Source organism: Kuraishia capsulata, genomic scaffold (assembly GCF_000576695.1).
Source record: "Kuraishia capsulata CBS 1993 genomic scaffold, Kuraishia_capsulata_scaffold_5, whole genome shotgun sequence".
Taxonomy (NCBI): domain Eukaryota; kingdom Fungi; phylum Ascomycota; class Pichiomycetes; order Pichiales; family Pichiaceae; genus Kuraishia; species Kuraishia capsulata.
Genome location: NW_019172954.1, coordinates 1,139,031 through 1,165,559, shown reverse-complemented (window position 1 = coordinate 1,165,559; position 26,529 = coordinate 1,139,031). Strand labels below are relative to the sequence as shown.

Here is a 26,529-nt window from a genome sequence, read left to right as displayed (position 1 = left end):
CCATGTCGTCAGTTATTGGTATTGCCTTCGGTAACACCACCTCTTCTATTGCTGTTGCCACTCCCGATGGGAAGGTCGATGTGATCGCTAACCCCGACGGAGACAGAGCCATTCCATCTGCTCTGTCGTATGTTGGTGATGACGAGTACCACGGAGCCCAGGCCGTTGCTCAGTTGGTGAGAAACCCAAAGAACACTGTGATCAACTTCAGAGACTTTATTGGAAAATCGTTCCAGGATATCGATCTGTCCAAGAGCCAGGCCTCTGCCGTGCCAGTAGATGTCAACGGTAAGATCTCTTACAAGCTCAACCCGGCAGACAAGGAAATTTCTCTCAGTGTGGATGAAATCGTCAAAAGACACTTGGTTCAGATTAAGGAGGCTGCCGTTGATTACACGGGAACAAAGGTTGAGAGCGTGGTGATCACGGTTCCTACCAACTTCACCGAGGTGCAGAAGGAGGAGCTTGTCAAGATTGCTGCCGAAGCAGGTCTCAATGTCATCCAATTGATCAACGAGCCAACTGCAGCTTTGCTGGCACATTTGTCTGCAGCTGACAGACTCTTGGAGGACAAGATTTTTGTGGTTGCCGACTTTGGTGGTATCAGATCCGATGCTGCTGTAATTGCCGTCAGAGGAGGTATCTTCACCGTCCTTGCTTCTCAGCACGATTTTAACCTGGGAGGTGACTCCCTAGACGATGCCCTTGCTGAGTTCTTCTCCAAAGAGTTTGAGAAGAAGTTCAGTGCCAATCCTAGAAACAGTGCGCGTTCGCTCGCCAAGCTCAAGGCTGCTTGTATCATCACCAAGAAGACTCTGTCCAACGTCCAGACCTCGACTATTTCCATTGATTCTCTTGCCGATGGCTTTGACTTCCACTCCACCATCAACAGATTGCGTTTCGAGCTGGTCGGAAGAGCTGTCTTCACCAAGATGGCTGAGTTCGTCGAGAGCACAGTGAAGAAGGCTGGTTTGGAGAACCTCGATATCGACGAGGTCTTGCTGGTTGGTGGTACTTCCCACATTCCGAAGGTGTCTGCCAACATGGAGGCCATCTTCCCAGAGACTACCGTGATTTCCAAGAGCGTGGATCCTAATGAATTGGCATGTCGTGGTGCTGCCTTGCAAGCCTCTATGGTTTCCTCTTTTGAGAAGGAGGAGATCTCCGAGTCCTTGCAGCCTGTTGTTGTGAACACCTTGCACCTGGCCAAGCCAATTGGTATCAAGGGTGCTTCTGGTGAGTTCATCTCTGTGTTGTCCCAGGAGACTGCCTACCCCATCAAGAAGTCTGTGATTATTGAGTCCAGTGCAGAGGATGCTCTGGTGGAGATCTACGAAGGTGAGAGACACGTCAAGGAAACCGTTGTTGAGGCTGAAAAGTACTCTGATGACGAGGAAGACGACTACTCTGACGAAGAGCCCGAGGTCGTCAAGTCTGTGGAGTACAAGCCAGCTGAGCTCTTGGCCGAATTGGTGCTGCCACAGGTGGGTGCTGGCTCCAAGGTCGAGGTGATTCTCAGCATCGATAGAGAGAACAAGTTGAAGATCACTGCCAGATCCGGAGCCGTTGTCGTTTCCGGTACTGTGTAAGCAAAATAGACATAGGAGTGCTTTAAGTTTGTTAGTTATTTACTACAATCTCGCCATTAACGAGGGTTCTTCATGTAGGTTAAAAGCGACAGGAACACGCATCTTGGATCCGAACAGGATCGCTTTCACCATTTCAAAGCTGGCTAGTAAGCAACTCAGCATAGTGGTGGTGTCGTAGTTCACATTCAAATAGACTGTATTTGACAATTGAGCCACCAAAGGTAGCTGAGAGTCTGCCAATTTTTGCAGCAATCCCCTGTTGAACGAACTGAGTTTTTCGTTTGTGAACGTGAACTCTACAGACTCGTTCTTCATCTTGAGCACTGACCAGAACTCAGCAGCGTGATGATCAGAGCTGAAGATCAACTTCTCTGTATAAACCGTACCCTGAGCTGTTTGTAGTTTCCATGACCCGCCCATGTTCTCCACTGAAATTACACCGTCCACTTCCACAAGCCCATTGGCTAGGCTTTCTGTTCTAAACCGCTCCTGCAGTTCGCCTGTGGTGATTCTCGTGGATCTGAAACGAACGGCGCCAGGTTTGCCATACTCTCTTTTCGCGTGGTCACCAAACAAAATCTCGGTCGATCTTTTTACGGTGCTGGCTATTGATCTATTTTTCACGAATTCACAATAGTCCTCCACCATATCTCCATAAGACTCCACTGATGTCTGAGCCAAGCCAGCAGGCCCCAAAATTGAGAGCAAATGTTCGAGATTGGCGTGGGCAAAGTTGACTACCTCTGCAGCAGAATCTTTGCCAATCTTGGAAACCATTTTTGCATGCGAATGGTGGTTAATCGGTCTGAGGGCTTCTGATAGCTCTTCTCCTGATGTCTTGATCATCAGTGTTCTAAGATGAGGTGACACCAGTTTGGCGATAGCATATCCCGGTAAATTTGACCCAATTATTGCAACATCAACGGAAGCCATGTCCAATCTATTTTAGATGCTATTTATCACAAATTAAAGCTGGCCTGAGGAACATATTCGTATATATATGGAGATGTCGTTAATTGGGAGGCTATCTGCAGGCTATGGCATCGTGCGGCGCATACATGCATGATGTCAATTTGTCTTAATCGGGAGAATCTAGAATTCGTCTACACGTTGATTGTAATATAGTCATAATAGGTGTGTTGTCTTATATTTTCCTGTTGACATTCTTTTGCTGATTCCAGCATATATTTTAGATACCACCTCACAGTTTCGTCCCGAAAGCCTTCTCCTCCGCAGCCCTAACCCTCTTGGAAGCCTCCTTATAATCAAGGTCCTCCTCCAGCAAACGCTTCCACTTGGCCAGGCGAGGGTAGTTCGCGTCAAAGTTTTCAACACGACTTCCTCCGGTCATTATGGGGAAACTGAGTATGATGTCGGCCGGAGAAATTTTATTGTTAACGAAATAGTCATGGGTCTCCAATTCAGACTCCAGGTACTCAAAGTTCTCGACGGCAGCAGGCAAAGCGTACGCCTGGTCAATCTTATTCATGAAGGCTTTAATGGCGAATCTAATGAACACGGGTGCGTGGGTGGACGCAGCTGATGACACTAGCAACATCACCAATGGAGGTTGCAACGAACCCTCAGTGAAGTGGAGAAAGAACTTAATACGCTCCAGCTCCTCAGGTGAATAAGTGTACACATTGTTGTATTTTTCAAGCAACAGCTCAAAAAGAAATCCAGACTCGGTGTATCTCTTACCATCGATCTCCAGAACGGGGGATCTGGACGGTTTGGTCAGCTGTTTGAATGCTTCTGGTGCGAGCATGTTTGCGGCTCTGTGGTACGCCTGGATGTCGAAATCCAGCTTGAGTTTGCAAAGCAGCCACACCAGTCTCCATGATCTAGAATCGTTGAGGCTGAAAAAAAAGTACCGCGTTAGTAATAGTCTTAGATCATTGAGAAGGAAGATAGGTAGGCATACTGGTGGACGGTAATGGACGGCATGTTCGGAAGGATGCAGGATAAATGTCAATAGGGCAAATGTAAAGCAGAAAACTCAAAGTGGAGAATAAAGCCTAATATATTTATATATTTATAATCATGAGATTGCTGTCTGGGACCAATCAGACTTATCATTTGGAGCGTGCGCCTCGTAGCAAGCCAGTCATACTCCGGGGATAGGCAGGCAAGCATGCGCATACCGGCAGGGTCTGATGGGGTTTAAGATGGGACAATAGATTGAGAATGACATCCCCTCAGCCGTCTGATCCGCAAGCACGAAGGGTCTCTTTAAAGCCGAAACAACCAAAAGAATAGTCTAATCAATTGAGGCGGCTAGCCAATCTAGTTCCAAAAGAGTCTACTCACCAGCATGGACCCAATGCCCTAATACGGCTATACGAGGCCTGTAACGCCTGTTCAGCCAGTCGTGTGCACCACCCAACCGTTACACCTCATCCCAGAGTGGAAACTGGATCAGTAGCCAAAAAGTTTCGGGCCTGGACTTCTGCCGAGGCTCCGAGGTCAAATTTTTCTCGGCTTAGTACCGTACCAAACGAAGTACGAGAGAGTGATACAACAGAGTGAACACCATTTATACACCGGACAAAGGTGCGAAATAACGGGTCGAAACCGACAAACGTTTCCAGGTAGACAAATAAAAATAACCTGAAGCTCCAGCCCGATGTCGGCAGTCACTTGCCTCCGGTAGATGCATCACCCTCTGGTAGCATACCCCAGCTGCCGGACAATCTTTCGGACATAATATCCATCCGGGGAGATTTCTTAAGGTTTTCGCTGTAGTTTCTGCACCTCGGCTAGAGCGCGCCAAAGTTTTGCCTTCAACTACTTAAACAGATTCAGCGCCTAATATCTCACGTAGATTAACTTGTAGTAGCTTTTGGAACCATCAGGAATGGTTACTGGAATGGTTACTGGAATCGTCTCTGCTGTGCAAATGATCGACTGCGGCCTCATAGGCATCATTACCAAGTTCAACTTGAGAAAGAAGAAGCAAAATTCGAACCCCAAACAACAGATCGTGTCCCGGCTTGATCTAATGAGAAGAGAACAAGAGAATAGCCAGCCTTCAGAATCCCATCTCAGGTCAGGAATCCAAACGTTTAATACTGTTGAATCCAGCGCAAGCGTGCACACGCATGACGAGTCTGCAGACTATAAAGTGATCAAAGACACCAACTGGATTGTTCAGCCTATATGAAGGTGAAGACATGCACCCAACAGCCATGAATATCACATCGCTCCATAATGACGCTTGATAGCCCTCTTTCTACTTACGCCCTATATCGTTCGTGACCTAATGCTTAATTTTTCTCGACATTGCTAACGCCTGGTTGTATGTGGAGTTTGGGCTAGAACCAGCTCTTTAATGTTCCGTAAGATGGAGTATTTTCATTTGCCAAACCTTCAGAGGAGTTGTTCTACGGCCATTTCTCTTTTTGGTTTAAATAGATGAACATTCAATTATCTCATATCACGCTTTTCTCCATTCGATAGCAGTTTTCTCTATAGCATGGACATATCACTTTTGCATCTCTTATACCTCGCTCACGGACGCGAATGGAGGATGTTTAAAATTGGGAACACTTCCCTCATTCGCAAACTTGTTTGGTTGCATCACTTGTGTGTCTTCCAGTATGAGAGACTTGTAATAACCCCATTTGAAAAGAACCCAGAAGATGCTCACAAAGTTGAAATCAGGCCATAGAACGTTAACGAACTCTATCATTGACTGGTCATGGCATTGCCATGTCATGAAATCACTCAGTCTTGTGTGTCCAGATGTGCGTATCAGGATATCCATCTTTGGCGAGTCTGTTCCGAAGTACATATTCTCATCCAAAGCCTGCTCGGTAATATCAACAGTTTGCATCTCTCCATTCTTGACCCTATCTACAATGGTGGATACTGAGTGTGCGATATCATCCCTGGAGGTATAAGGGAAACACACGTTGAGGATCTTGTTCGTGTGTCTGGCAGTCTTTTCTTCGATTTTCTCCAAATCGACCAGAATTTCAGCAGGAATCATGGTCTTATTTCCCACGATTTTTATTTTTACATCGAACAGATATGAGGCAGGGCTAGTGGGTTAGTTGACCAGAAAACGACATTATTCCACAAACGTCTATGACTTACTCAGAATTGCTGAGCATGATCAACCGATTTCTCAGCAAATCAAACAAGGTGTTAACTTCTTCCTCAGATCTGTTGAAATTTTCAATCGAGAACGCGTAAATAGTACACGCTTTGACTCCAGCTTTGTAGCAAGTATCCAGCACCTGTGCGGTTAGTGGTCGAAGGCAGCAAACACAAATCCTTTTTAAATCAGACTCACCGATGCCAATGTTTCAGCACCAGCCTTGTGTCCTTCTTTCAATGCAACCCCTTGTACCTTGGCAAACCTTCTGTTTCCATCCATCACAAAGGCGACATGCCCAGGAACCGGACCGGATTTGAGTATGCTGACGAGAAGATCCTTTAAAAAGGAGATTGCATAGATGACGAAGGGAAAATTGACCAAAGAATATGCAAACATTTTGCCTGTTTTGAGAAGCCTGAAAGAAGGGAAAATCTCAAAAAATGAAAAGGCGAAACTACCCATTACACATCCCTGTAGTGCACCAAGATGAGCCCCTCATCCACCAATTTCCCACTCAGATCGGCCGCTTCAGCGAGCTTTCGCCTGAAAAACCAGCAAATATCAAAACATTTATCTCCAACCTATCTGTGAAAATGAAATCGTTTTTCGAGCAGTTTTCACAGATTTTTCTTTGTTCTCTGTTGAATCCTGCAGCTACAATGCTACAACACATCCTATTGTTGTAATGGCAGATGTACGGTTCAACAACCTCACTTTTCCCAAAACGGAAGTCTGTGTTTACCTTTCGATCGATCTGCCCGAAATCTGTATTCTCATTCGAAGAGCTCCTTTCTCCTTACTGTTCTTACATTTGACCGGTAACATTTGTGAGATTTAGTTTCAATATGACTGTTCCGGAATCTATGATGAGGACCCCGAAGAGGGCTCAGTCTGCGCTTTCGAATGCCTCCAACGGAGCTGGTGCCGACTTCACTGACTCCAGAAAGAGGCAGTCGAAGAAGGACGAGGTAAGTCTCTGGCAAGCGGTTTATTTGGAAAATTGAGGTGAATTTTGAGCTATCCTAGAGCAGTTCTATGCTGGGAAGCTATTGCTTTCCTTCTACGAAGTTTTTTGAAACATTTTGACCTTTTTCCCCTTGTTAAACCGTTTTGGTCATCTATCCGCCATACTAACACCTCCAGGCTATTAGAAGAAAAATTGAGAATGACCTCAGAAAGAGAAAAAACACCAACATGACAGATCTGCAAGGGTCTCCCAGAAATTTAAGAAGAAGACCGGGTAATTATACTCCCGGTACCGTGATGTTCCTTAAGCCCTCTGAGCCAATCGTGTGCAGACCTTCCTACACTGTGTTTGAGGCTGCCCAGTTGATGTCACTGAAAAAAGAGAACTGCATTCTTGTTGTTGACGAAGATGAGGAGCTTTTGGGAATTTTCACTGCAAAGGACTTGGCTTTCCGTATTGTTGGCTCCAATTTGAATGCTAACACCACCATGATCGAGGAAATCATGACTCCAAATCCAATGTGTTGCAAGACCTCGACTTTGGCTTCAGATGCTCTGAATCTAATGGTAGGAAGAGGCTTCAGACATTTGCCAGTTATCAACGACTCGAACCAGATTGTCGGTGTATTGGACATCACCAAGTGCTACAACGAGGCCATGATCAAACTGGAGAGGATGTACGAAAGTTCCAAGAAACTTTACGATGCCATGGAGGGTGTTAATGCTGAGATGGGTGGTGTTTCATCCCAGCCGGCCCATGTGATCAAATACTTTGATAACTTGAAGTCTCTCATTGATGGGCCTACTCTTAACTCTGTGCTGGACGATTCGACACTTCCAATCTACATTGATATCAGGGCTTCAGTATTTGATGCTGCCAACGCGATGAAGGACAATCACACCACCGCGGTTTTGGTGAAGGACTCGCAAAAATTTGATGAGGTTACTGGTATCTTCACCTCGAAAGATGTGGTTTTGAGAGTAATCGCAGCTGGTTTAGACCCCAGAACATGCTCTGTTATCAGGGTCATGACCCCCAAACCAGATTATGCTAGCGGAGGACTTTCTGTTCATCAGGCGCTAAGAAAGATGTTTGACGGTCACTACCTGAATCTGCCAGTTATCGACGAAGATAGCAGCGAGATCGTTGGAATCGTTGAAGTTTTGAAACTTACCTATGCAACTCTGAACCAGCTCAAATCAGTACAATCCTTTGGAGGAGACTCTGTTAGCGGAAGCGAGATTGGCTCTGCTGCTGGGGCTAATGAAAGGGAGGGTCCCGCTTGGAACAAATTCTGGACCTCGTTGGACAACGAGACCGAATCCTTGCACTCTCTGGATTCAGACAGTCAAGTGAATGTTCAAGTTCAGGACGTTTCAAGATCTGAGATGGCACAGTTTGCTATAAACAACGACATTGGGCCCTCAGATAGCATCTCTGTCACGGGAATGGAAGAGAAGTCACCAGCTAAGCTGCGCGATCCTCAAGCCGCCAAGATCAACTTCGATGAAGCTTATTTTTTCAAATTCAAGTCTCCAGTTGGAAGAATTCACAGAATCAGCTTCAAGCCATCTGAAGGTGTGGTATCGTTGAGAGATCTGGTCAGCTCCAAGTTCAACAAGCAGGAGCAGCTGGCCCTTCAGAGATCTCAGCATGAGAGCTTTACCGAGAATTTCGACTTTGCAATCTCTTATATCGATGATGAAGGAGACGTGGTTGCCATCACTACCGACCAGGACTTACTTGACTGTGTGTTGATCTCGAAGCAATTGCAGAGAGAAAAGGCTGATCTGTATATCCACCATCCAGAAACCACTCCAGACGTTGATACTCTTCCATCCAGAAGGGTAGCCAAGTCTTCAGTTGAATCAAAGGGTCTGCCTAATGAGGTTCTACTTTCGGGCGCGATCTTTGCACTGGCTGCCGCTGTTGTGGTCGTTTTCACTTTCAGCAGAAAGTAATGTTCTCGAAAGCACGCGATGCTTGTTTTTACCTTTTATCCTTATATACCAGGGCCAGGTGTGTGCTCGATGTTGCGATTTCAATTCGATAATCATAAAATTTGGTGTAGCTATCCAGAATATCGTGGACTATGTTAGACTTATATACATGGTGATAGACGAAGACTACACCAGTTCCCTACCGTGAGCACTTCTTAAACTGTTTTCCCTTTCAAGCAGATGCCGCCTTCAAAGCTTCCTGCTCTGCCAACTTTGCTTGCTCCACCAACTTCTCAAACTTTTTCTGCTTCTCCTTTGCTCCCACAAACTTAGTAACGCTGATGTTAGTGCCCTCAAACTCCTTTGGATCGAGGTAAATTGCGTTGGGAAATCTCTCATTGAATCTGGATTTGGGTCCAAGCAGATTGCTAACCACAAAGTCTTCTACCAGGTGTAGGTTGTTGAGTTGTGTGAGTTTTATATCAGAAATGGCCACGCCGAACTCCAGCTGCACCTGTTTTAGGAATGTGAATCTCTTGGAAAGATCCGATAGGGCTCCATCAGAGGAACCAGCATACTGTGCATGTAATTCTGAGACCCTTTTGGTAATAATCTCGGATTTTTCGGCGTCCTGCTTTCCCTCTAGTTCTGCTTTGATGGTGGTCTGGGAAGGTATCCAGCTTTCACCCGAGAACCCGTTCATCTTCTTTTTCCAATCTTTGTTTCTGGGGTCAGTTCTACCCAAAATTGGAATAGCCACCTGAGTGGTGAGATCTTTATCCTGGGTTTCCAACTCTTGCATAACCTCCTTGGTGGACTTTTCAGCGGTCTTGAGCTTGTTCTTTCTGGTGAAGCTAAAGTAGTCCAGCAGACCTTGGGTCTGTGCTGTGGTGGAAAACTTACGAGCCTGCAGAGACTGCAAAGATCTGGATATCTGAGTGACCCGTGACATGCGTGAGATCCTAAGAGACATGGTGATGATGGAAAAGTAGTGAGCACTGTTCGTCTAGCAGTTCAGGTCTTGTCAACGATGTTGAAGATTTGGAGCATGGTCGCCCGCGCGACAAATGGCAGAAAAAAAGTGGTCGTGTACCGAGGTTGAAAATGACAAGCTGGTTATCTGACTCTTCTACGAGCTGCTCTGGCAATTTAAAGGCTGGGAATACTACATTATATTATATTGAAAGTGGTTTGTTTGTTTGTTTTTTCAATAATGATTGCTGATAGTCAACTCACAAATGACAGCAAGAACGTGCTACGTTTCTTCATAGTCAGACATGGGCAGACAGACCATAATAAGAAGAAGATCATGCAGGGCCATCTGAACACCGCCTTAAATGAGGAAGGTTTCCACCAGGCAGCATTAGTTGGTGAACGATTCAAAGACGTTCCGATCGATGCATTTGTGTCGTCTGATCTAACCAGATGTCAACAGACAGTGGGCGAGATTTACCAGCATCACAAGATCAAAGACGGCATTGATTTGAGACTCACGCCTAATCTGAGAGAAAGGGCCATGGGCGAAGTGGAAGGAATGTACCTCAAAGACGCACTGGAAAAATACGGACCAGCCTTTAGAAGCCTTGGGGAAACCAGAAAAGAACTTTTGACACGTTTGTGGAAAGAATGGGACGAAATAGTGGATTATGGCGTTGAAAATGATTACACTAATGTGCTGATATGCACTCATGGAGGAGTGATTACCAATTTCATAAACCATCTTTATTCTGATCTGAAATATGGACTGAGTGATTCGATCACAGAGGATGATTTAAAAGTGCCTTTCAACACGAGTGTTACAGTGGTTGATGTGGAGAAGAGTTCCAAGAAGGGTATCATCCAGAGTTTTGGTGATACCTCGCATCTGGGGGCTCAATTAAAGGTTAAGGACCAGCAGCTGAGATGAAAGAAGAGTATTTGATATTCACTATGGTTTTTGAGGTGACGATGATGGCATTTGAAATAAGCCCTTCTAGCATGATATTCTTATAGGGCTGCATAGAGGCAGAAGAGAAGCGGATAGATATGGATGATAGAATATTATAACAGATCTCGCAAGATTTAATAAACAATGATCTTTACTCAGAGTCTGAATGAGTTCTTCAACCGAAAACATGTTTTTTAATTTGGTTGGGATATACTCAATTTATCTCAAAAACTCAGTTTTTACAAATTTCTACAAAATGCAAAATGCACGCATGCATGAGCATACTACAATGTATCTTCAATTTTTCAACTTTTTCATCTTTTTAACTCCTCGATCAATATAATAAATAAAGATAATAAATAATACAGCCTAAACAGTCCATTTCCTCTATATCTGCAAATATTTCTGAAGCTCATCCCAGTCTGCAGCAGTATGTGCGCTTTTATAGGCATTCTCCCAGAATTCCAGATCTGTGTCCTTCAAAAAGTCCAGTTTATCCTCGGTAGCCGAGGGCAAGAACGACGTATCAACCACCTGGGCAGGCATGCTAATCACAGAGTCAATGTCTGCAATAGACAAAGGCTTTGCGGCTTCAAAGACCGCTGGTTCCTCTGGAACAGCACGCTCCGTTTCTTGCCTGGAGGACAAAGCCTCAAAGCTTCTCAGACGAGAAACCACTGAGTTGTTATGGGCATCAGCAGATGTTTCGTAGCCCTTTATAAGACTCACTAGTTTGGAAAGTTTGGCAACCGCACTAGCGTTGCCTCTCTTAGACATTTCACCCAGAATGTTGAAGCACGCATTGAGACATGCCTCCAGACTGTATAGTTGAACATCCACACCCAAGATCATGGCCATGAAGAATGTCAGCGCTGAACTGAATACGTAATCCAGGTCCATAACACCAAAAACAGCAAGCATCTTCTCGTTGAAACACGTAGCAAGGATGTTGATAGTCAATTGGGCAGCGTTGAGACAAATTGACAACATGGTGGAGATGTTCTGCGGAAGGTCGTCGATAGAAATGAATGCATCACCTTCGGCATTTCTCTTCTCCAACAGACGATAAAGAATGGGAATGGTAGTGAGATGGATACAGTAACAGTAGTTGAGGTGAATCGAACACCGCAGTCTTTTTGCTTTCCCATCTCCAACAACTACTTCATTAAGATTGATCTTGAGATTGGGAGGGGCATACTCGTTCCAGTTGATGAGTCTTTGGATCAAATCCGCGATGGACTCCAAGAAGCCCGCATCTGGCGAATCACCATAATTGTCCTGTCTCTCTTTGTAGATAACGTTTCCTATGTCTTCTGCAATCCTCGCAAGCTCGACGAAAAACTTGAAATCCTGGGCATTTGGAAATGGAACGTCAATTTCGGCCCCCCCCTCAAATAACACCATATCGGGGTAATCCCTGTCAATTTCCTTATTACTTAAAAGCAAAGGATGGCCCATCTTTGCACCCAAGAATCGGTTCACCCCAAATGACACCCAGAACACTCTGGACCGGTGTTCGATCTCTTCTCTTGTGTATTCGGTAGATAAGTCCTTCTTGTGCATCCCCAACATAACGGCAATCTCAATAGAGAGATTGGAATAGAACATGGCATCATTATCCTGCGAAATAGCACGGAAATAGAGGGAAGCAACCAGAGCAACTTCTGCAGCCTGTGGGTCCATATCCCGCAACGGGAAGAACTCCTCGAACGCAACACGGATCAACGCCTCGGGTATCTTGCTAAGAGCGCCATCATAATGCGAACCTGAATAATGGTGACCGAGTGCAAAAAGAATCAAAATGAGCGGTTTCCAATACTTGTTCTCGGGACTATTAGGGAAACTCAGCTCTCCACCTGCATATAACTCAGCTAGTTTGAGTCTCGCAGCAGAGAGCTCAAAGGGCAAGTATACAGAGTTCAGGAAGAAGTGGCTGATTTGTAGCAACCTGTCTGCCTCTTCCAGAGTGATCCGAGGAGTCTCATCATCAGAGACCTTAGCGTGAAATGGAATTTGATCCCCCTTCTTCGGTCTCGAAGTTTCACTGAAGCTACTGTTATGGTTGACATCACCAACAGAAGAATTTCCTCTGGAACGCTCTTGCATAGCGGTGAGCTTCATGATGACCATATCTGAAGAGCCCGATTCCAAAAAGTCCTTTCTGCTCTGCATGTTCAGCAAAGACGAGCGTCTTCGTTTTTTGTTGGTTCCACCATTTTCCTGAAGCTGGGAGTCATCCTGACCAGAGAAAAAGACAGCATCCACGGATTTAGTCTTATTTTTCTCTCGTAGCTCAGACAACTGCTCCTCCAAATATTTAATTCTCTCTTTAAGGTTTCGCAAGTTCGATTCCGTCACCGCAACTCGTTTGTCCTTCTCTTTGTACACACACTCAGAGCCTGATATGTAGCAGTTTCTGCACACGGTTCCCCCGGTGCACTTTGTTTTCCTCTGTTTGCATCTAACACAACTAAGAGGAGGTTAGTATAAAGGCTGATTTAGTCTTGTATGGTTCAACTTCACTCACGCGTTCTTGGCTCTTTGGATATCGCTTCCTCGATCTTCTAGGCCACTTTGGGATATCGGCACAGCTCCCGACTCAGACACCGGAGCTGGATGAATTGAAGTCCACGGAGCTGACTCAACAGCCACAGAATGTGTGTGCGGCAGCTGGACGAACCGGTTATTGTCTTCACCATAACGGGCTTCTGTCTTCAAGCCATCACTCTCCACGGGAGGTTGATCGCTATCTGGACCACCGAATCCGGCCATATCTGGTTATATAGGTCGTAGCAATGGTAACAAAGCAAAAAATCCGCCGTGAAGAACTTACTGCAGCAAGAAAGACTACCCGGTTCTGGCCTGGCACTTCTATCCTGTAACAAGACCTTGCTTGGTCAGCTGGTGCTGTTGTGGAGAAGCCGTCTGCGTCTGCCAATTGGGTCCGGGTTCGGACGCCGTGTCGCTATCGATGGGCTTGATTACGTGAGAGAATGTAGTTGAAGCATTTGTCAAAATGGCATGCCAAGGAAGAAAATCACAAGTTAACTCAATCAACAAATCTCATTATCAATCATTCTGAATTGGCTTGGATCACGATCTGGGAGAGGGATAGAAAGAGAGAGATGGAGAGCCATGTCTCGTCTTGAGTGACTGTGCTTACAATGTATTGCTTGTTAACTGAATCAGAAAAACAGTTAGCTGACACCAGTCACCAGACTTAAGTTTGAGGTATCTTTTGCCCGAAAGCAATAGTCATACTGATGAGTCTTTGAGTAAGTACCGAAGTTCCAGAGCTCTTCGAGAGCCCATTAACTATTGTTTGAAACGTCTCAAAACGCCGCACGTGACGACCGTTACCCGGCCCTAGGTGATGGAGAAAAAGAGCATATCTCGGAGGCCAAGAACACACACTCAGGTGCAAAACACCCATTAGTTACCGATTGGTTGCCAGTTTTTTCGATGTCGTCACTACAGCAAGTTGAAATACCAACCATACCAGACCAGCCTGAACAGGTGGAGGCACCCCAGCAGGTGTTGCAGCGGCCACCAGCCACCAGCGGCGCGGAGTACTACTTTGACCAGATGTCCAACTACATGGGCGAGCATCCAGTGATCACCACGGTGGGATTCTTCACACTTGCATATTTGGCAGGTACTGTATTCAAATCCAGTTCCAGCAAGGGCTTTGCCAAGGGTGGCTTCAAACCTAAGATGACTGCGCAGGAAGCACTGATGATTCTCAACATGAAGGAGAGTAACCTCACCAAGAACAGGCTCAAGGAGAACCACAGGAGAATCATGCTGTTGAATCACCCGGATAAAGGTGGTTCTCCGTTCTTGGCCACAAAAATCAACGAAGCCAAGGACTTTTTGGAGAAGAGAGGAATCAGGAAGTAGGCCAGAGTTGGCTAGAGTTAGAGAATTGTATATAGGAACAAGACGCTTTAGGCGAATTAACGCTGAGAATATTATGTGATTGTAGACTCCATATCTTATCTGTTTAGCAACCTTCAAACCTCACTTCAACCTGTTTATCCAGGGTTTAACCTTATTCCGCAGTCTATTAATACCACCCAAAAAGGTCTAGAATCCCGAGCGTGCGTGTGGGGAGGGTGTGCACCGCGTAACAGAGGCCTCTTTAGCCAAACGACTCAGAGTTTTAGCGGGCACCACCATCTGGCAACGCTCTCCAAGTACTTCTTTGGTATCACCTTTTCAGTTCAATTCATTCATTGAGTCTTTGGGTTGAGACACTTTTGCGTCGAATCCTGAGGTTTGCTTTTACCTTGCTTTTGCCCTCTTTATTGTGACACACCGACCCTTGCACACACCAATTGGTAGAAGAGCTAAAAGGATCCAGCCGAACAAGGAGAGGTTGAATTTTTTTTTATTTTTTGGACGGAAAGATACCTCAAATTCCATATTTATCTATTTCATATTTCACCCACTTCCTACCAGATTTGTCCAGTTTATATATTCAATCATGAACCCTGAGAGACTCCGCCCGGAAGATTCCAATCCCGTGTCGCGTCCTTCTTCCCAACAACAGATCAATACTGACCAGACCATGAGTGATCTGAGCTCGTTGATGCGTAAGTGTCTTTTCAAGAGTTGATTTTTTGTCGTGGGGTCTGTGTGGAGCGTCCCTGCAGAAGCGAGTGTGGTGTCCACATTTGACGAGTCTTGGGGACAGTCTGGCAAAAAGAGCATCGATTCTCGGAATTCTGTTTGTGGTGACTACTGAGAGTACCGTGAATCTCACTGTTTTGTGCTGAAGTTGATATTTTCTTGTGAATACCTACAAATCACGAATGGATTCATGGTGTTCGTTGACGTTAACTCTACCATTGACTACCCCTTGACTTAGCCACCCCCTCATTATCCTTTCTCCAACAATTACTAACGATTCCCTCTTACAGAAGAACAGCTCAACTTACAACGTCAGCTTGAACTGGTTCAGGCACAACAACAACATATTTTGCAACAACAACAGCAGTTCTCGCAGTCCACTTACGTTGCTCCCATGCCTCATCAGCCCAAGCAACAGAGCTTTGGGGGATCTGGTGTTTTTGGCCAGTTCCAAGCAATGCCAATCTCAATGCCACCCCCTTCGACTATCCCCCGGCACAAGAAGTCCTCAAGTATCGAGAGTGGGGCTGATGTCATAAATAAGTCGCATTCACCCACGCCCCCACCAGGTCTTGGGAGCCGTTCTCACCGCCGGGCCCAATCCTCCATCAATGCAGGATCCATGGGAAACTTTTCCTTGGGCCACGCTCCAAATTTCAAGGCTACACCAGTGGAGCCTGCTCAGACATACTCGGCAGCTGCGAATCCCGCCAACTCACAGGCTAGAGGTCATTCCAGAAGACACTCCCTGGGTTTGAATGAGGCCAGAAGAGCTGCTGCAATGGTGCAAATGCAACGTGCTGGCGATTCGCCCCCAAAGATCCCGCCACCAGCTTCTTCGCCATTGGCTAGTGCAAGCAGCGGTTCTTCATCTTCAACTGTTTCGGCTGCTGGTTCCAACCCCCCTGCCCCTCCCAGCTTCAAGTTTCCAGCAACTCCAGTTGAGTTGGAGGACAACTCTCTGGATTCTGGGTTTCGCAGACAGCCATCTCATAGTCGTTCAAGAAGTGCCTTGCCTTCAACAGAGAGGTCACCACAGAGACAGTTTCAGTTTCCAGCGAGGGAGAACTCCCTGACTGGCTCCTCAACGAATCCTGCCAATAACCTGCTAGTCCCACCAAATCCAAACTTTGCTGGCCATCGCAGACGTCAGTCTGGTAACAACTTCAACAGTGGTAATACGTCAAACAGCTGGAGAAAGCAGCACACCCCTCAGAACTCCGAGGGCGGCTTTGTTCAAGGACATCGCTCTAGATTCTCCTATGGCGGCTCCGTTTCCTCTATGGCTTCTTTCAGCTCTCAGGGAGGAGGCTCTGGTCCTCAGAGGAAAAACTTGTTCACCAACTATCTGCCTCAAAGCTCGTTATCTGAGCTAATCAGCGAGGGAAAGCTGGTTGTGGGAACTCTTCGTGTTAATAAAAAGAACAGATCAGACGCATACGTGTCCACAGATGGTGTTCTCGATGCTGACATCTTCATCTGTGGGTCCAAGGATCGTAACAGATCACTCGAAGGCGACCTTGTTGCCGTTGAGCTTCTTGTTGTCGATGAAGTGTGGAACTCCAAGAAGGAAAAAGAGGAGAAAAAGCGTCGTAAGAATAATAACAACAACCAGGCCGACAAGGCTGGTGATGATCTTCACAACGATGCGGGAACCAGTTACACTGCATCTACAGGTTCGCAAACGGATGCTGGAAAAGATGGCTTTTCATCTCCTTCTACTTCAGGTTCTTTGACCAGAAGAGGCTCCTTGAAGCAGAGACCAACCCAAAAGAAGAACGATGATGTCGAGGTCGAAGGTCAATCTTTGTTGCTTGTTGAGGAGGAAGAGATCAGTGATGAGTATAAGCCTCTGTATGCTGGCCAGGTAGTTGCCATCGTCGAGCGTACACCGGGCCAATGCTTTTCTGGAACGTTGATGGTGAATAGACCCTCGCAACAAAATTTCTCTCCTGAAGACCTCAAACGTCTCAAAATTGTCTGGTTCAAGCCAACCGACAAGAAAGTGCCGCTTATTGCCATTCCTGTTGAACAGGCTCCAAAGGACTTCATAGAAAACGAGAAGAAGTACTCGAACCAATTGTTCGTGGGTTTGATCAAGAGATGGCCAATCAGCTCTTTGCACCCCTTTGGAAACCTGGTTTCTCAGATCGGAGCCATGAACGAGGTGGAGACTGAAATTTCTGCTATTCTGTGTGATAATAATTTCATGTCTGACGAGTACTCCGAAGGAAACCCCGAAAAAGCAGCTCTTTATCTCAAAGACATCCCAGACCCAGCATCTGGATTTGTTCAGGCGAATAGGAGGGACTTTACCAGAGAGTATGTTATAGCATGCACTCAGACGGGCAGCTTCTGCGACCACGCGTTGCACGTGAAGCGCATCTCCGAGACAAAGATTGAACTTGGTGTTCATTTCGCAGATACCACATTTTTTATAAAGCAGGATTCATTTCTTGACAAAATGTCTAGAAAGAGATCTCATTCGGTTTTTCTTCCTCAGAGAGCGGTTCACTTACTTCCGGAGAAGTTGAATGAGTTGATTTCTTTCAAGGAGAACGAAAAGGGTCTGTCTATGTCAGTTGTCTTTGCGATTGACACATCCAATTTTGAGATCAATAACGTGTGGATGGGCGAGGCTGTTGTTCTCCCAAAACAAAAAATTGACTATGCTTCCATTGATTATATCTTGGGACTGTCAACCGGTATTAAGGGCCCACAACTGGATTCGTTCAGTAGTGCCACGGCTGACTATGTCAGAACCTTTTCATTAATTGCAAGAGAGTTCAGAAGGAAGAGACTCTTCAACCCCACTTTGGAAAACGAGCCAACTTTACCTTTGATCGAGCAATTGGATGATGAAAAGGTAAAACTTTCGTTGAATATTTTTGACCCATCGCCATCTACCTCGTTGATCGATGAAATTTTCCACACTGTGAATGTTGCAGTTGCCCAGAAGATTCACGCTGGTTTGGGAGATCGCGCTTTTTTGAGGAGAAATGCTGCTCCCACTTTGCAGAAAATCGCATCCATTCAGAAGAAGATTGATAACCTGGGAGTCCAATTGGACACCACTATGGGTTCCACTGTCTTGAATTCGATTCTGAATATCAAGAACCCGGTCACAAGAGAATGTATTGAAACAATTTTGGTCAAATGTATGCCCAGAGGCAAGTACGCTGTTGCTGGAACATTGTCTGATAAGGAAGATCTCGTTCATTATCTGTTCAATGTGCCAATATACACCCACTTTACAGCTCCCTTGCGCAGGTATGCAGACTTGATCGTTCACAGGCAGTTGAAGGCAGTTCTGAAAAACGAAACCGATGACTACCCCAAAGATCTTCATTCGCTTAAGGAGGTTGCTGATTTTTGCAACTTCAAGAAAGACTGTGCTAAGAGTGCTCAGGAGCAGGCGATTCATTTAATTCTGTGCCAGACAATCAACGATATGAGTCAGGCAACTGGCCATTTGCTGTGCATGGGTGTTGTGATACAAGTCTACGAGTCTGCGTTTGATGTGTTCTTGCCCGAGTTTGGAATAGAGAAACGTGTTCACGGAGACCAATTGCCGCTACGTAAGGCCGAGTTTGACAAGAAGTCCCGTGTTTTGGAACTGTTTTGGGAGAAGGGTGTTGACTCTGCAACATATGTCCCAGCTGACGAGAACGAGCCGTTATCGTATCGTAACTCTATCAAGAACAAGTTCCGCTCTGGAGCACTGGATGTCGCTAAGGTTCAGAGTAAAGCCCATTTCGAAAAGTCTGGAGGCATAATTACGGAGACTTTTGCGGAGAAACTAGCAAAACTGGGATTGACACCTCCCAAGATCATCGTTCCTGTCGATAACGAGTCAGCCCACCTTCGCGCCCCACTCACTGATATTGCATCATCCCCAAAGAGCATGCCAAATACTCCAGTTCGCCCACAGATTGAGAAGCAGAAATATGCTCCTCGCAGTACCTCGGAACTTGAGGTTCGCTCCGAGAATTCTGCTGCAAACAACCAGGATACCGTTTTGAATCCTTACTTGCAAAGTTGCATAACAAGAGTTGACGGTGACAACTACATTCAGGAGATCAGGGAGCTCAAGACGGTTCCAATTCTGCTGAGAGCCGAAATTGGAATGGCGTTGCCTTGTTTGACTGTTCGTACCCTGAATCCATTCTCTGGAACCAAAACAGACTGAGAGAACAAAAAATTGAAAAATCACAAAAAATCCGTGTCATTGCATCCTATTATTCCCACTCCGACCGGAAAGAATAAACTTTGAGGGAAACTGAATTATCATAATTTTTTTTACTTGCTTTTTTGATCACTTCTGGCTTTTTTCTCATGGACCCACTCTATTTCCTCACTCACATTATTTAATTGAATCTTGCATTATTGCAATGGTAAGACAAATCCATGTTCATCTTCTGTCATGGATACTAGAAGCTTGAGCTTCTTCACGGAGCAGGTTCAAGTCATGTTGCCTTTAAAAGCATAAACTTTTGAGAATTAGTGCTCAGACTCAAAACTGTAAGTAGTATACAGTTGGTGAAATGAAATCCTCCGAATATTTCGTGGAAGCATTTAGGTCCACCGTCAAACAGAATCACCACCTCCAAAGATCTCCCACACCACTATCCATTCTCCACTCTTCAATAGAACAAAAACATTTTCGCCATTCTCGTAATACACATGCTCCACCGACTTGTATGCTGTGTTCGCATCTTTCACTCCGTATATTACCAGGGCAGCCCAAGGATAGGAACCTTCAACCACCTGTCTCACTACGTTGTCAGATACCAGTCCCTTGGGAAACAATGCACCAGACCAGCTGGTTATCGAGACATCAACTGTGGAATCTTCAACAAAATTACCAGAAAGCCTGTAGGATGACAGGTATGGGTCTTCGGGATGATATAGCTGTTTTCCGTGGATTGAGGCATACGTGATCCATTCGAGTGTTTCTTCGGCCCAGGACTCGTCTTGCAGAGGAGACAATAAGTCTGGATGACACAAGTTGACCAAGTCTGTGTGCGCCTCGGTCAGAGTAGCCGGAATGACTTTTTCAAAGGTCTTCGTCAATATTTCCGACTGAGAACGCAAGGAAACAACGAGTTCGATATCCCTATCGTATATCTTCTCTGCAAACCATAGAAACTTGAGATGGTCATGCGGCACTTCTTTGTCCTTCTTTAGAAATTCCGACAGTTTGAACTGCAACCTAAACATTTTGGCCCTTTTCTTGTCGGAAAATGCCTTCGACTGTTCACCATTGAGCCCCAGTTTATAGTAGCTCTCCGAGCACAATGTCACATATAAAGTACCACTGTGAACTGAAAAACTGTCTTCGTATTGGATGGAGGAGAGAGAAACAACAGTGAGTCCATCTAGAAGGTCCTCTTGACACAAACCGTCCAGGAACTTTCGCGAAATAAAGGTTTGCAGCTTTGTCCGCACCTTGTAACACACCATCTTGGAGAGTGGTAAACTTTGCACCGCACCTTGGGAAGTCTTGGGAGCCAGAAGATCCACCTTGTTCACATAGTTGTGTTCCCTCACTCTGGCAAGCAGATTTCTGCCAGAATTCGAGTCTATCTTAGCAGCCCTAACTTGGCAATGCGCCGTTGGAAACATGGTAAGTGAATGTGTGGTATATAATACATGTACCTGATCCATATCTGACGCATGCTACAAAGACACAGATTTATTTCCACGTGCCCCAACCAATACGCTACATTTGCATCACGTGACTTTAGAAAATTGCTAAGTTGTGACTGAATAGGAAGACCACAGTTTTTCACCCGATAACCTGAGCCGCTAAGAATCGTCTGCTTGCGTTTGAAAACAGCACCGATGACGTTCAAAAGGCTGGCTTCCCAGCCGGAGAATCCGTTCTCCAAATTGGTGAATGGCCAAACGATCGCGGAAATCCCCGAATTCGAGCTGGAATGCGGAGACGTCTTGCGGAATGTACCTGTGGCCTACAAGACTTGGGGGAAATTGAACAAGGAGGGGAACAACTGTATGGTGATCTGCCATGCCCTGACGGGATCTGCAGATGTTTCTGATTGGTGGGGCCCATTACTGGGCAAAGACAAGGCTTTTGACCCTACCAAGTATTTCATCATTTGTTTGAACTCCCTGGGTTCACCGTACGGTTCGGCGTCACCTGTTACAGTTGATCCGACGGTCAACCAGCTTTTCGGACCGGAATTTCCGATTTGCACTGTCAGGGATGATGTGAGGATTCACAAGCTGGTCTTGGACGATTTGGGGATAAAGCAGATTGCCTTAGTGGTGGGGGGCTCAATGGGTGGAATGCTCACTCTGGAGTACCTGTTCTACGGCCCAGAATACGTGAAAGCGTGCATTGCGTTGGCAACAAGTGCTAAACACTCAGCATGGTGTATATCGTGGGGTGAGGCTCAACGCCAGTGTATATATTCAGACCCCAAGTACGACGATGGATATTATCCTTTGAGTGAGCCTCCGGCAGCGGGGCTGGGCGCAGCTCGGATGTCGGCTCTTCTCACGTACAGGTCTCGGAATTCGTTTGAGTCCAAGTTTGGAAGAGGTCTTCCCACACTGACCGAGGCCCAGAAGAGTAAGAGTGTCACGGTTAGTGCATCTGGAGTGAGTGCCACGGTTGATGTGGAGAGCCAACTGGTTGAACGTAGCTCGCCAAAAACACCTCAGGAGGAAAATTGGGAGATCCACAACGATGGAAACTCTAAGAAGAGTTCTGTGGACCGTCACAGACCATCGTCTTCAACCGCTTCCTCCACCAGCCTGGATACACTCTCGCAATCGCCGGTTTCGCCGTCGGATGGACCCATTCCCCAACGCCAACGTTCGCGCCCACCTCACTATTTCTCAGCCCAAAGCTACCTGCGTTACCAGGGCCAGAAGTTCATTTCCAGGTTCGATGCGAACTGCTACATCTCCATAACGAGGAAATTGGATACCCATGATGTGGGCAGAGATAGACCAGAGTTTGGAGACAGCACAGAAAAGGCTTTAGAATCACTCAAGCAGCCTGCTCTGGTTGTGGGAATTCAGTCTGATGCTTTGTTCACTTATAGCGAGCAGATTTTCATTGCCAAACACCTGCCCAACTCGGAGCTCCACAGAATCGACTCTCCAGAGGGCCATGATGCTTTTCTTCTGGAATTCAAACAGATCAACAAGTTGATCCTGGATTTTGAGCGGAAGCATTTGAAGGAAATCATGGAGTCCGAGGGGAATAATCCCGAGTGGACTGACGAGCTTAAGGAAGAGGGCAAGACCGAGAGTGTGTTTGGTGAAGCTGAGGATGTCGCCAGTTGGTAGGTGGAAATGCACAAAAAGAAGATAAAATGACTCAGCGGCAATCCCCCTTGCCACTTTGATAAGCTCAATAATATATAGACCGCATTTAATTCATACGTCGCCAGCAACGTCTATGATCAGATCGGACTGAAAAATCATATGCCTGCTTATCTAAGCATAGATAACATCGCTAAGCCAGTATTACTGACACGGGACTCTGTACCAGCCTCGATGGACGCAGCGCTGAGCTCGGGGTTGAGTTGGTTAATAGTCTTAAAATGTTCTTTTTCCTCCACATTTCATTTCTTCTAATAAGCTTCATAATCATCTCATCATGGTGTTAGCCGATTTGGGACGCAGAATCAACTCTGCAGTGGCGGATGTGTCCAAAGCAAACGTGGTGGATGAAAGCGTGATTAGTGGACTCTTAAAAGAGATCTGTAATGCGTTGCTGGAGTCGGATGTCAACGTCAAACTGGTTTCTAGACTCAGAAACAAGCTCAAGGCCACAATAGACGCTCAAGACAAGCCTGGTGTGAATAAGAAGAAGCTGATCCAGAAGGCGGTTTTTGACGAGCTATGTGATTTGGTGGACTGTCACCAGAGTGAGATTTTCAAACCCAAGAAGAAACAAACCAATGTCGTGATGTTCGTGGGTCTTCAAGGTGCTGGTAAGACTACGTCGTGTACCAAACTGGCGGTTTACTACCAAAGAAGAGGATTCAAGGTTGGTTTGGTGTGTGCTGATACCTTCAGAGCAGGTGCTTTTGATCAGCTCAAACAGAATGCCACCAAGTCCAAGATTCCATACTACGGTTCTTACACGGAGACTGATCCCGTTAAGGTTGCATTCGATGGTGTTGAGAAGTTCAAGAAAGAGAAGTTTGAGATCATAATAGTGGACACTTCTGGTCGTCACAGACAGGAGGCCGAGTTGTTCGAGGAAATGGTTCAAATTGGCGAGGCCGTCAAGCCCAATCAGACGATCATGGTTCTGGATGCTTCCATTGGTCAGGCCGCTGAAGCCCAGTCGAAGGCTTTCAAGGAGTCTTCGAATTTTGGTGCTATCATACTGACTAAGTTGGATGGTCATGCCAAGGGAGGTGGAGCCATCTCTGCTGTTGCCGCTACAGAAACCCCAATTGCCTTCATCGGTACCGGTGAACACGTCCATGACTTGGAAACTTTCTCGCCAAGACAGTTCATTTCCAAGCTACTGGGAATAGGTGATATTCAAGGTCTGATGGAACATGTTCAGTCTTTGGACCTGGACCAGAAGGACTCTATGAAGAATTTTTCGGAGGGAAAATTCACCCTGGAGGACTTCCAGACCCAAATGGGCAACATAATGAAGATGGGTCCTCTTTCAAAGCTTACAAGCATGTTGCCAGGAGGCCTTGGCCAGATGATGAGCCAGGTTGGCGATGAAGAGACGTCCAAGAGATTAAAGCGTATGATCTACATTATGGACTCTATGACGAAACAGGAGCTCAAGAGTGATGGAAAGATTTTCATCGAAGAACCAACTAGAATTCTGAGAGTTGCTAGAGGTTCGGGAACTTCAGTCACCGAAGTTGAGCTGGTGCTCATGCAGCAGAAGATGATGGCCAAGATGGCATCTAGCACAAAGGGAATGATGGGTGGTCCAGGAGGAGCAGGAATGCCTGGCGGAGCAATGAACCCCGCCAATATGCAAAGAGCAATGCAGCAGATGAGATCGAACCCAGGTATCATGCAGAACATGCAGAATATGTTTGGAGGAGCCATGCCTGACATGAGTCAAATGTTCCCCAATGGTATGCCTAGTCAACAGGACATGATGGGGATGATGAACAACCCCCAGATGAAACAAATGATGAAGCAGTTTGGAATGGGTTGAAAAGTGAGCTCAATATGCTGTAAGTACTCACTCCAAAGCGAATAGTGAATATATCTTCATGTGCACAAGATCATGCGTAGTGTCTAGCTTAGTGTGCCTTAGTGTGCCCTGATGAGCCTTTGGGTATGCTTTCTAAAGACTGTAGCTACCACAAACAAGCAAAGATGGCCAAGATGGCGTTACCTGTCTGTTTGTTCACCAAAAATCGCATGAAAGCGTTGACTCAATTCTTATCAAGAGTCAAGACCAAATAGATAGTGCAAGCCCAAAGTGGTCTACACACGCCTTTACTTAATCTTTATACCAGTATTCCCTTGTTTCCCAATAATTCAACGCTTGTTAAGAACATACCCGCCCTATTTTACTCAATGGACTACGTCAAAGAAAAAACGGACAGTCTTGCCATCAAAGTCGCCACGCTCGTCTTCAGAGGTGATTTGTTCGGCAATGTTGTGCCGCCTACCTTGATCACATTCACTATCATGATCTTAACCGCAGTGACCGTGGTAGCAATTGGCGCCAACTTTGGCGTTGTCCAACCCCGAAATGCATTAGATCCTGTCAAGGGCCATCCATTATACGATGATTCGGATATGGACAGGTTACCGTCTCCAGAGCTTGAGGTCAGCGATTCCGGCAACGTGGCGATGATTTTCGTGCTTGCTTGTGCGTCTTTAACTATCTTCTACCAGCTTATCAAAAGTGGTCACGAAAAGGACCTCTCCTATTGGCTGGCGGTATTTTTCAGGTACTATAATGCCAAATCAGCTCAGCATTTCTACAGAAACCTTTTGAAAATCGCGAATAGAGTTACGCCTGTCAAATTTTTGAGCAGATTCCGTTTGACACTATCGCTAGACCCCGAAGTGCACCCAACAGGACTCGATAATCTGAGGGCGTATCCCCACACGTCAATATCGCAGGAGAGGTACGAGGCCATGAATGAAGAGGCCAAGACGGATGTTGCTAAAAACGACCAGTTTCTCAACTTCTACTTCTCCAGCGCCGAGATTTACGCGTTGATATTGGCCGCGTTACAGACGTGGCTATTTTACAGAGTTGATGGCCCCAACAACTGGCTGTTGTCGTCACTTAGTTCATGTGCTGTTGCTGTTTACGGTGTCGGGAGCATCAGTATATCTCGCTTCAAATACGGATTTCTGTTGCTTGTACTGTTGTTTGTATACGACGTGTACTTTGTCTTCTTCTCTGAGGCAATGGTGGCCGTTGCTACCCGATTGGACGTTCCACTGATGGTAGAAGTGCCAATGATGGTCGATTACGATGAGTCTGTACTGGACGGGTCCAAGCTACCGAAACCATTCGTTCCGAAGTGGATGATAGGGCTTGGGGACATGACCGTTCCAGGCATTTTCATCTCCCTGTGTCTCAGGTTTGACCTCTGGCTGTTCCACGAACGCAATCCAAACACTCACTTCTATATGTCACAGAAGTTTCCCAAGCCGTACTACACGGCTGCCATGACGGCGTACGCGCTCAGTCTTGGCATCACTGTCACCATGATGACGGTGTTCGAACGCAGCCAGCCGGCTCTTCTGTACATATGCCCGATGCTGATGGCCTCTGTTGCCGGATTGGCTCTGTTAAAAGGTGAGCTTGGGCAATTGATGAATTACAACAGTGGGTTCCCAGAGACCAAGGAAGAGAAATTCGAGTGGTCCGAAGAAACCAAGGCGCTTGTGGCCAAGGATCTAAACGACGAGGATCCGGACGAAGACTTGGATTATGTCGACACCGAGGTTGACGAGTTTGACGACGACGACGACATCGAGCTGGAGATCGAGCTCGAAGGTAAAGATGCAAAGTGACCCTAGCATTGCATAACGAAGTGCCCGACCAAAATCCAGCCGCATCCCTTACATATTTTTATCGTGCAATACCCACCTAAAACGTTACACCGACGGAAACACCGAGATAGGGCACACCTGGTGAAATCCACTTTACCTCGCAACGAATCCACAAGCCTCGTAATCCGACCGGTCAAGCTCGGCTTCTTACCGGAAGATTAAACACGGCGCAAAATGGCCGAAGAAACAGAAAAATCCACCCACGCTCGAATCCGAATCGCCCTCGGACAGTAATCGCCTCGGAGGCTCGCGTAACACCGAGGCGTAACAAAAAGCAGCACCCCCCAACGTCTTTTTAACCGCTTAAACACAATAAATAGCACTTC

At 46.2% G+C, this 26,529-nt stretch overlaps 16 protein-coding genes across 16 annotated transcripts; 9 read left to right on the top strand and 7 right to left on the bottom strand.

Annotated features, from left to right (window-relative positions):
* Positions 1-2: 2 nt before the first annotated feature.
* KUCA_T00004604001 (uncharacterized protein) lies at positions 3-1,589 on the top strand (the record flags this gene model as incomplete). The annotated part of the gene is made up of 1 exon (XM_022601356.1): positions 3-1,589. The coding sequence occupies one exon, from the start codon at positions 3-5 to the stop codon at positions 1,587-1,589; it is 1,587 nt and encodes a 528-aa protein (XP_022460610.1).
* Positions 1,590-1,631: 42 nt separating this feature from the next.
* KUCA_T00004603001 (uncharacterized protein) lies at positions 1,632-2,522 on the bottom strand (the record flags this gene model as incomplete). Its single annotated transcript, XM_022601355.1, has 1 exon — positions 1,632-2,522. One exon carries the CDS (start codon positions 2,520-2,522, stop codon positions 1,632-1,634), a length of 891 nt encoding a protein of 296 aa, XP_022460609.1.
* A 268-nt stretch (positions 2,523-2,790) lies between these two features.
* Positions 2,791-3,357, bottom strand: KUCA_T00004602001 (uncharacterized protein; the record flags this gene model as incomplete). Its single annotated transcript, XM_022601354.1, has 1 exon — positions 2,791-3,357. The coding sequence occupies one exon, from the start codon at positions 3,355-3,357 to the stop codon at positions 2,791-2,793; it is 567 nt and encodes a 188-aa protein (XP_022460608.1).
* A 1,089-nt stretch (positions 3,358-4,446) lies between these two features.
* On the top strand, positions 4,447-4,752 carry KUCA_T00004601001 (uncharacterized protein; the record flags this gene model as incomplete). Its single annotated transcript, XM_022601353.1, has 1 exon — positions 4,447-4,752. The coding sequence occupies one exon, from the start codon at positions 4,447-4,449 to the stop codon at positions 4,750-4,752; it is 306 nt and encodes a 101-aa protein (XP_022460607.1).
* A 336-nt stretch (positions 4,753-5,088) lies between these two features.
* KUCA_T00004600001 (uncharacterized protein) lies at positions 5,089-5,704 on the bottom strand (the record flags this gene model as incomplete). Its single annotated transcript, XM_022601350.1, has 2 exons — positions 5,089-5,632; positions 5,688-5,704. The coding sequence occupies 2 exons, from the start codon at positions 5,702-5,704 to the stop codon at positions 5,089-5,091; spliced, it is 561 nt and encodes a 186-aa protein (XP_022460606.1).
* A 167-nt stretch (positions 5,705-5,871) lies between these two features.
* KUCA_T00004599001 (uncharacterized protein) lies at positions 5,872-6,087 on the bottom strand (the record flags this gene model as incomplete). The annotated part of the gene is made up of 1 exon (XM_022601349.1): positions 5,872-6,087. One exon carries the CDS (start codon positions 6,085-6,087, stop codon positions 5,872-5,874), a length of 216 nt encoding a protein of 71 aa, XP_022460605.1.
* A 449-nt stretch (positions 6,088-6,536) lies between these two features.
* Positions 6,537-8,619, top strand: KUCA_T00004598001 (uncharacterized protein; the record flags this gene model as incomplete). Its single annotated transcript, XM_022601348.1, has 2 exons — positions 6,537-6,659; positions 6,835-8,619. 2 exons carry the CDS (start codon positions 6,537-6,539, stop codon positions 8,617-8,619), a joined length of 1,908 nt encoding a protein of 635 aa, XP_022460604.1.
* Positions 8,620-8,830: 211 nt separating this feature from the next.
* On the bottom strand, positions 8,831-9,571 carry KUCA_T00004597001 (uncharacterized protein; the record flags this gene model as incomplete). Its single annotated transcript, XM_022601347.1, has 1 exon — positions 8,831-9,571. The coding sequence occupies one exon, from the start codon at positions 9,569-9,571 to the stop codon at positions 8,831-8,833; it is 741 nt and encodes a 246-aa protein (XP_022460603.1).
* A 240-nt stretch (positions 9,572-9,811) lies between these two features.
* On the top strand, positions 9,812-10,504 carry KUCA_T00004596001 (uncharacterized protein; the record flags this gene model as incomplete). The annotated part of the gene is made up of 1 exon (XM_022601346.1): positions 9,812-10,504. One exon carries the CDS (start codon positions 9,812-9,814, stop codon positions 10,502-10,504), a length of 693 nt encoding a protein of 230 aa, XP_022460602.1.
* A 408-nt stretch (positions 10,505-10,912) lies between these two features.
* KUCA_T00004595001 (uncharacterized protein) lies at positions 10,913-13,297 on the bottom strand (the record flags this gene model as incomplete). Its single annotated transcript, XM_022601345.1, has 2 exons — positions 10,913-12,995; positions 13,053-13,297. The coding sequence occupies 2 exons, from the start codon at positions 13,295-13,297 to the stop codon at positions 10,913-10,915; spliced, it is 2,328 nt and encodes a 775-aa protein (XP_022460601.1).
* Positions 13,298-13,987: 690 nt separating this feature from the next.
* KUCA_T00004594001 (uncharacterized protein) lies at positions 13,988-14,425 on the top strand (the record flags this gene model as incomplete). The annotated part of the gene is made up of 1 exon (XM_022601344.1): positions 13,988-14,425. The coding sequence occupies one exon, from the start codon at positions 13,988-13,990 to the stop codon at positions 14,423-14,425; it is 438 nt and encodes a 145-aa protein (XP_022460600.1).
* Positions 14,426-15,551: 1,126 nt separating this feature from the next.
* On the top strand, positions 15,552-19,346 carry KUCA_T00004593001 (uncharacterized protein; the record flags this gene model as incomplete). Its single annotated transcript, XM_022601343.1, has 1 exon — positions 15,552-19,346. One exon carries the CDS (start codon positions 15,552-15,554, stop codon positions 19,344-19,346), a length of 3,795 nt encoding a protein of 1,264 aa, XP_022460599.1.
* A 398-nt stretch (positions 19,347-19,744) lies between these two features.
* KUCA_T00004592001 (uncharacterized protein) lies at positions 19,745-20,782 on the bottom strand (the record flags this gene model as incomplete). The annotated part of the gene is made up of 1 exon (XM_022601342.1): positions 19,745-20,782. The coding sequence occupies one exon, from the start codon at positions 20,780-20,782 to the stop codon at positions 19,745-19,747; it is 1,038 nt and encodes a 345-aa protein (XP_022460598.1).
* A 219-nt stretch (positions 20,783-21,001) lies between these two features.
* On the top strand, positions 21,002-22,477 carry KUCA_T00004591001 (uncharacterized protein; the record flags this gene model as incomplete). The annotated part of the gene is made up of 1 exon (XM_022601341.1): positions 21,002-22,477. One exon carries the CDS (start codon positions 21,002-21,004, stop codon positions 22,475-22,477), a length of 1,476 nt encoding a protein of 491 aa, XP_022460597.1.
* A 313-nt stretch (positions 22,478-22,790) lies between these two features.
* Positions 22,791-24,335, top strand: KUCA_T00004590001 (uncharacterized protein; the record flags this gene model as incomplete). The annotated part of the gene is made up of 1 exon (XM_022601339.1): positions 22,791-24,335. The coding sequence occupies one exon, from the start codon at positions 22,791-22,793 to the stop codon at positions 24,333-24,335; it is 1,545 nt and encodes a 514-aa protein (XP_022460596.1).
* A 368-nt stretch (positions 24,336-24,703) lies between these two features.
* On the top strand, positions 24,704-26,164 carry KUCA_T00004589001 (uncharacterized protein; the record flags this gene model as incomplete). The annotated part of the gene is made up of 1 exon (XM_022601338.1): positions 24,704-26,164. The coding sequence occupies one exon, from the start codon at positions 24,704-24,706 to the stop codon at positions 26,162-26,164; it is 1,461 nt and encodes a 486-aa protein (XP_022460595.1).
* Between the last annotated feature and the right edge of the window lie 365 nt (positions 26,165-26,529).